The 7,752-nt window shown below is 39.3% G+C and overlaps 1 protein-coding gene across 1 annotated transcript in view; it reads left to right on the forward strand.

The window, feature by feature from the left end:
* The first annotated feature begins 2,368 nt into the window (after window positions 1–2,368).
* Window positions 2,369–7,752, forward strand: part of wdfy2 (WD repeat and FYVE domain containing 2) — a 14,230-nt gene continuing 8,846 nt past the window's right edge. The window contains exons 1-4 of the mRNA XM_080037591.1: window positions 2,369–2,642; window positions 3,832–3,899; window positions 5,941–6,014; window positions 7,440–7,494. Coding sequence (XP_079893717.1) covers window positions 2,506–2,642; window positions 3,832–3,899; window positions 5,941–6,014; window positions 7,440–7,494 — 334 coding nt within the window. The 5' untranslated portion in view covers window positions 2,369–2,505. The remainder of the gene's footprint in view (window positions 2,643–3,831; window positions 3,900–5,940; window positions 6,015–7,439; window positions 7,495–7,752) is intronic.

The raw sequence follows: 7,752 nt of genomic DNA on the forward strand, positions 1-7,752 counted from the left end.
CTAAGACTGACAGAATAGCCTATATCAAACAAAGATTGTTGGAATAAACCCAACCAGGCACCCAGGCTACATGGAAAATACTTGCGGACACTAAAGCACTTGTTTTTCATGTGATGACCAAATAAAGACAGCCCTTACAGGTTTAGTTGCTGCAAGGGATTGACATGCGTGCGCACGTAGGCCTACTCACACACCCATAAGCTCTAAAATGGCCATACTTTGTCTTTCTATCTTTCTTTCCCATGTGTGCAACAAGATAGGCCTACATAATATGATATATAGGAAATTAAAACTGTATCAATGTGATAACAGATTCAATAAGTGATTGATATGAAATAAGTGGGCAGACTTGCTTCCTAGTTATGGATGTACACTAACGGCTCATGTGAGATTCAGATAGGCTACTATGTACTAACTTATTTAGCACACACTTATTTAAATGTATCTCCAGCAGGCTACGGATAATGACGGTCGATGAGAGGTTTCACATGACACTCACGCAGACAGACTCGCACGATTGTGCAATACATTTTATATAATGTTGGAAAACATCATCACTTCCGCAAAAATAAGAGCAAACCATCCGGTGACAGGCGATAGAAAGAAGGTGGAGGATGGTCTATTGCCTCTTGTTTGACATAGTTCTTCGACACAAACACACACACACACACACACACACACACACACACACACACACACACACACACACACACACACACACACACACACACCATAGATAGTATATAAAAGACACACGCGCGCGCACACACACACGCACACTCACGAGTTCATTTTCCGGTGTGTCATTGACACGTTTTTCAAAATAAATATATAGACCGAACTAAGTTGATAGTGTGATGGGATCTAGGGGGCACAATTGTGCACCAGTTCTACAGTATATAGGCTTACACGTATTGTAACAAAAGTGAACCAATTCAGTCAAGTAAAGTAACAAAAAAGCCCACATGTAGCCTACTCAAGTATTTAACTTACAAATTTGAAATATTTAAATAGTCCCATTTATGGAAATTCATGTAAAACACTGTACCCTTTTACTTTTACTCCACACAGATAATGTTACGGTGGATAGCACTAGCATATTCATATTTTACATACACGACATATAATCAATTCAGATTATTGGTCCTGGAAGTATTATTGCTGACATACTTTATATAGGCTAACCAGTAAAACAGTATGGGACTTTTTACTTGTAATGTAGCATTTTTTATGTGGGGGATCTAAGGATTTCCTCCAAAAAAAGTCACTTTGATTAAATATGTCATCAAAACTAAAGGAAATCCTAAATAAGTTATTTGTTGTTGCTTGGAGTCCTTTGTCTCAAGACTTTTATTCTGAAATCCAGAGAAAGCCTGACCGGAAATACTTGTCATTGTGTTTTAAGAGTTTTGTAAACAACCCTGACAAGTGGTCCATCAAGTGTTTTCCCACGATGTGTCACATGATGTTAACACATTAAACTCAATCCACATTAGAAAACATGTAGGCCTATTAACAATTTTTCTCACTTTGCGGGTATTAAGAAACGCCTATTAATTAAACCCATAAACCATGCCTGATCATCATCACTAAGAGTTTTACTATGAAAGTCATAACCGGAACCCAATGTTTTGTTGTCCTTTAGCTTTGATTGTGTTTCGGTTCCCGTGTGAAATGTGTGAAGCTGCCAAGAATAGCCACCCTCAAAAGAAAGGATACCATAACATCACTTAAAATATACGCATAGCCTTTAATAAATTCTATTGAACACAAAATAATATAATATAAATTATACTATAAATAAAGTAGGCTATACTGCATTTCTGTCTGTATTGGGAAAGGGATTCCTTTGGCTGTCACTGAGGTTTCTCAAAGTAAAAATCCCCCAGCGAGTTTTTCCCATATGGTTTTTCCTCAGGAGAGCTTAGGGTCTAAGGGCAGAGGGTGTTATAATGTGTATACTGTGAAGCCCACTGAGGCAAATTGCTATAAGTGATTTTGGGCTAGGCCTATATAAAAATAAAAATTGATTTGATATTTGATTATCATAAACAGTCTAGGTTCTATTCCTATTTACTCCTGTTTTATTGCATTCTCTGTGCACAACGTTCCTTTTTTCAAGCACCTTGTAGCCCTGTTTTTCGGCGCTATAGAAAATAAAAATAATTATTATGATATTGAGATGAAAAATAAAGATTGTAGGCCTACTGTATAATAAAATAGTTTTAGGGATGATGCCTTTATTTTGAAAATGTAAAGGCAAAATGTCGACAGGGAGTCTTATTTTGTTGACAGGAAGCAGTGGGCGCGCGTGTCGTGTGTGTCTGTGTTGTCAGGTGACTAGCAGCATCTCTGGCAGCCGTCACAACACCGTGGGCCGCCTGCTGTCAGCCCGCTAGCAGCACCTAGCACCTGGCCGAGGGTCTGCTGCCGTCGGACCGGGGGAAGGGGTTATGTTTCCCGGAGTCAGAACCGTAGACGGAGGTTTGAGCAGCACCAACACACATGGCGGCCGAAATCCAGCCCCAACCGCAGGCTCGGAAGCCATGTCTGCTGAGCAAAATCGAGGCTTTCCAAGATGTTGTTAGCACGGCGGTGATAATCCGACAGGAGGATGGTGTTATCAGCGTGTCTGAGGACAGGTGAGCTTTAAAACAGCACACATTTGTATCCAAAAATCACATTCTATAATACCTGCCCCTATGCTATTCCCTTCCCACAACAATGTCCAAGGCTCCCAGCTCCTGTCGATCATTGATAAAGCTCGTGCCCCCGTGTGGCTTAATATTTACAAAGCCGTTTGTTTGTAAAATAAGTCCAATGGTTTATAGATGTAGAAGATAATACGCCCCTAAACATTTCTATAAAAGTGTGTCAGGTGACAGTCATTTGAACGCATTATATGACATAGGCTACACAGCTCTGAGAATTTCTAGGAAAAGAGACCAATCCAAATGATCTTTAGTTTTACTGTTGGGCCTCTGTTTGAGTAAAATGTAAACATGGGTTTTCATTCTATAGACTAGGCTACTTAAATTTGCCTAACCATTTATCTAGTAAAATAATAATGTCATAAAATGTAATCAAAAAATAAACCCATTCAGGAAAACAATATGAAGGCCTCTGTTGGTGTGTCTGAAATGTTTTGATGACACTTGTTTTTGCCTAGAGCAGTTTCTCAACCTTGGGTTTTGGGCCCACAAATTGGGTCAATAGTTAGAATAGCAATGCCCACATTTGAATCCTCACTTACCCAGTTTTGTGTGTGTGTGTGTGTGTGTGTGTGTGTGTGTGTGTGTGTGTGTGTGTGTGTGTGTGTGTGCGTGTGCGTGTGCGTGTGCGTGTGCGTGTGCGTGTGCGTGTGCGTGTGTGTGTGTGTGTGTGTATCTAGTCTATTGACATATGCAAGTGCTTGAGGGTGGGTGTAAGCCTACAACTTTTTTGAAAGTTGGTAGGTCCTGTAATGCCTATGTAATCTTATTTATTTATTTTTGCACCTAAGCCATACCTAAGCCATCGTCTCGGCCCACTAAATATAACAGTCCTGCAGGGATATGCCCAGAAACATTTCAGTGCAGAATCCCACTTTGTCAGAGAAAATATTTTGAATATGTCAACTAACCAAATGGTTGTAAATGAACTGCCAGTTCTCTTGGTCCTAAGTTAAATATTTATTATGGAGAAAACGTCAGAGTAGTTAGAGTCATTTCCCATTTTCCATTTTTGCATTTTTGTGTGAAAGCTTGTTGTTGTTTTTTTGGTTGTTGTTTTTTTTTGTGTGTGAAAAATGAAAAAACCCAATAAATAAATTAATATAATTTCCCCCCACAGGACCATTCGGGTATGGCTGAAGAGAGACAGTGGTCAGTACTGGCCCAGTGTCTACCACACACTGTCATGTAAGTATTCTCCTTTAATTTAATGCCATTGTGTGTGTGTGTGTGTGTGTGTGTGTGTGTGTGTGTGTGTGTGTGTGTGTGTGTGTGTGTGTGCGCGTGCTTATTGTGGTTGCACTGTTTGTAACAGTTTGATTCATGGCTTAAGACAATATCTCAAAACAAAGGCAATGACTGTGTGTGTGAAATAAGCTGAACGATTTGGCTTGTTCAGTGTAATCAAGGAAGTCATGGATATGACTTCTTGAAAAAAGGGGGAAGGAGAAAAAACAATAAACACAAATCATATGCACATAAGCCTTATTATTACTTTAGTTTGGATTGTTACTATTGTTAATTAATTTGTATTATATATGATGCATGCTTGAGCAATATTGTTTTATGACATTCAAGCCAACAAAGCTTGTTAAATTGAAGTTAAGATTATATGAGAATGTAACGTTAGCAGAGCTCTTGTAACAAGCCTGCTCCTGTTTTATTCCTGTTTCTGTTTTTGTCTTCTCTTCCTACACACACACACACACACACACACACACACACACACACACACACACACACACACACACACACACACACACACACACACACACACACACACACACACACACACACACACACACACACACAGAGACAACACTTTTCAGCATGACATGAAAGCTTGTACTGTACTCTTAACCGCTCCTGTAATTACATTCGGAGAGTGAGTGCTGCTGTAGGATCATTCACTCTCTCTCTAGTCTCTCAGTACTGCAGTGCTGCCTGTCTGTGACACCGTTTGTCCTTGTTTCTCTCCGGTTGTGCAACTGAAGGAAATCCCGTGCTCACATCAGCAATAACTGAACTAGAGACAGCAGCAGTAACAGAGGATATGCAGAATGTTCAACATTTTAAAACAACAGTAGGAAAACTTAAATAAGCTGCGTGCAAAAGATAACGCTTCAATCACAATGTTCAGGATATAAAGATATAGCTTTTCAAATTTGTGCGATGAAATTAGTATTGTTTTATTTGGAAATATACAGGTCAAATGGAGTTTTGTTGTGGTTCTTTTCGAGTTGCTCATACATAAAAGGCATCTGGTTATCTTTGAGTTGCACACAAGTTTAAAAAAAATATGTTTGTTGTTTTTTTCCGTAGACTTCAGATAAGGTCAAATTGCAAGGATTTTGGCACCATATTTATTATTTATAACAGCCAACCCATCAAGTAAATTGCAGACAGCACACTGTTATCCAAGTGGTTAAATGGTCGATGGAGAGGTCGAAATGACTTGCAGTATATTTATTGCGGCTTTATTTTCGCCATCAGCCAAACAGAATATTGTTCTTTCAGAGAGATGTTGCCATTTCGCACTGAACTTTACAAAAAAAAAAATATATATATATATATCTGTTTGGAATGGAAACTGCTGATGTAGGTGTTATTTTGCTTTGATGATAAACAACCGTGTCATAAATACAGATTCTGATACTCTTGACATTTCCAAGCTGCCAACATCTATCAGTTAGTTAGCTATTTATGTATACTCAAATGTGGACATTTATAGAAATGGTATTTAAACATGAATATTGTAGCAAAGAAAATGTCCTTTTTAATTAAATATTGGCCAAATACTAAAGATGACCAAAGGAAAAAATTGGAAAATGCTAAATAGAACTGCACCCAAGGCTGACAACAACAACAGCAACAAAATAAACAAAGCCATAGGCTATAGACTATTCCTGACTGTCAATTATTACCTGGGCAAGACACCCTAAATTCCTCCTGATAGTTATCTAGCTGCTGCTATCGGTGCATGCATGTGTGTGTGATTGGGTGAATGTGTACAAAACAATATAAAGCGCTTTGGGTCTGTGAAAAAACAGGGAAAAGCGCTTTATAAGTGGAGTTCATTTACTATTTACTTGCAGATACGTGATGATAATAATGGTGAGATGTGTACTACAGAAGAATAGAAATCCCAATGACAATGAAATGCCCATAATAATATTGTAAATGTTGGATATACACAATCACATGTTTGTCTGTGTCTGTGTGTCTCCAGCGCAGTGCTCCTGTATGTCCTTTAACCCAGAGACCAGACGGCTGTCCGTGGGGATGGACACCGGAAGTATCTGTGTGAGTTCCAACCTCCCTAAACACACAAACTTCTGGCCTTTTTTTCCCTTTATGTTCTTTGGTCAACAAAACTCTGTTTGCTCTTCTTGCCGCGTCATAAGTAATCACCTGAAAGGATCCAGTACAGGTCATCCCAGTATTAGGCTGTACATTTCTCAGTGTGCTGACAGAAAGAGATATTTATCATCTGCCTTTTGACACCTAAAGTGGAAGGCTGCTAAAATTGTCTATATTTTTTGGGCGAACATTTTGGCCGCTCTCCAGTGCAGACACAGGAATGTTTCTAGTGAGTTATTGGCAGGGGATGAGATCTTTGTCAGGTCTCTGTGTGAGCTATCTCTTGGCCAGAAAGGAAAGACAATGAATGAATTTCATCTTTTTTCTTAGAGCTGTGTAGAGGTGGAGTGACGCTAATAATTTTCATACTAGGCAAGGCAAGGCAAGTTTATTTATATAGCACAATTCAAACACAAGGCCATTCAAAGTGCTTTACAGGGGCAATATTAAAATACATAACTAGACAGAAGAGTGGTTCACTATCTTCTTTAGACTTTAGACAAATCGTTCCTGATTTGAATTCAAATTCAATTCTGCCCAACTAATGGACTCATCAGAATCAGAAATGCTTTTATTGATCCCCAGTTGCTCCAATTTAGAATAGAAATATATGTAGTAAAACTAATCAGAAGTATGTATAGTGCAAAAAGAATGTGTGCCTTGTACTATATGTTGACTTTCAATATGTTGCTCTAAAAAACTCATATAGCCATTTTGTTGTAATACAATTACAAGCCACTAGTAGCCGCTATCAAACTTCTGACTGGTGGTTGTGTTTGTTTTAAGTACTTTGACTCTGACACAAATTGTAGTGTTCTATACATGGATGGTTTGTGCTGTACGGCTAAGTACAGGCCAGTCTGTTCTAAGATGATGTAGTATTTTTTGCTGTCCGGTTTCTGTTTTGTTGTTTGGGGAATTTCACAGTGGGAGCTGTTTGTTTTGGAACAGGATGACCATACCCATAGTCAGCATAGTTAACATTACAGAATAGTTTCTTGGATTTAGAACAACATTAAAACTCTCAGTTTGTTTTATCATGGGCGGTGGCGTGAGATGAAAGCTCACGGTCAGACCGAAGAGCCTCTTTTTCCCAGGCCCATGCAAAGGCCAGCACGGCAGTTGGGTTTATCTAAGTCATTTACATTTTTAGAAAACAGGGTGGTAAGAATTTGATCTCTATGCAGGATGAAGGCCTACGCTTCACATTTCCAAGGCTTGCTGTGAAGTTCATATCTTACTACGTACAAACTGACATGTCAACACACAGCAACAGAATGATTCAGCCATTTATAGAGTTATTTGGGAATGTGAGTCATTGACCTCGGCCAGTGTGTGAACATTTATCTCCACTTCCTCTCTTTCCAGGAGTTCATCCTGTCAGAAGACTACAACAAGATGATTCCAGCGCGCACTTACCAGGGTAAGACAGGAAGTGTGTGTGTGTGTGTGTGTGTGTGTGTGTGTGTGTGTGTGTGTGTGTGTGTGTGTGTGTGTGTGTGTGTGTGTGTGTGTGTGTGTGTGTGTGTGTGTGTGTGTGTGTGTGTGTGTGTGTGTGTGTGTGTGTGTGTGTGTGTGTGTGTGTGTGAGAGAGAGAGAGTCTGTTAATACCACACACGTCTGGAATCTAACTATTGCGTACTTAAACTCACCTTTTTGAAAAAGTAAAGGACATGGTCGT

This window comes from Ammodytes marinus (assembly GCF_949987685.1).
Source record: "Ammodytes marinus genome assembly, chromosome: 12".
Lineage (NCBI taxonomy): Eukaryota > Metazoa > Chordata > Actinopteri > Uranoscopiformes > Ammodytidae > Ammodytes > Ammodytes marinus.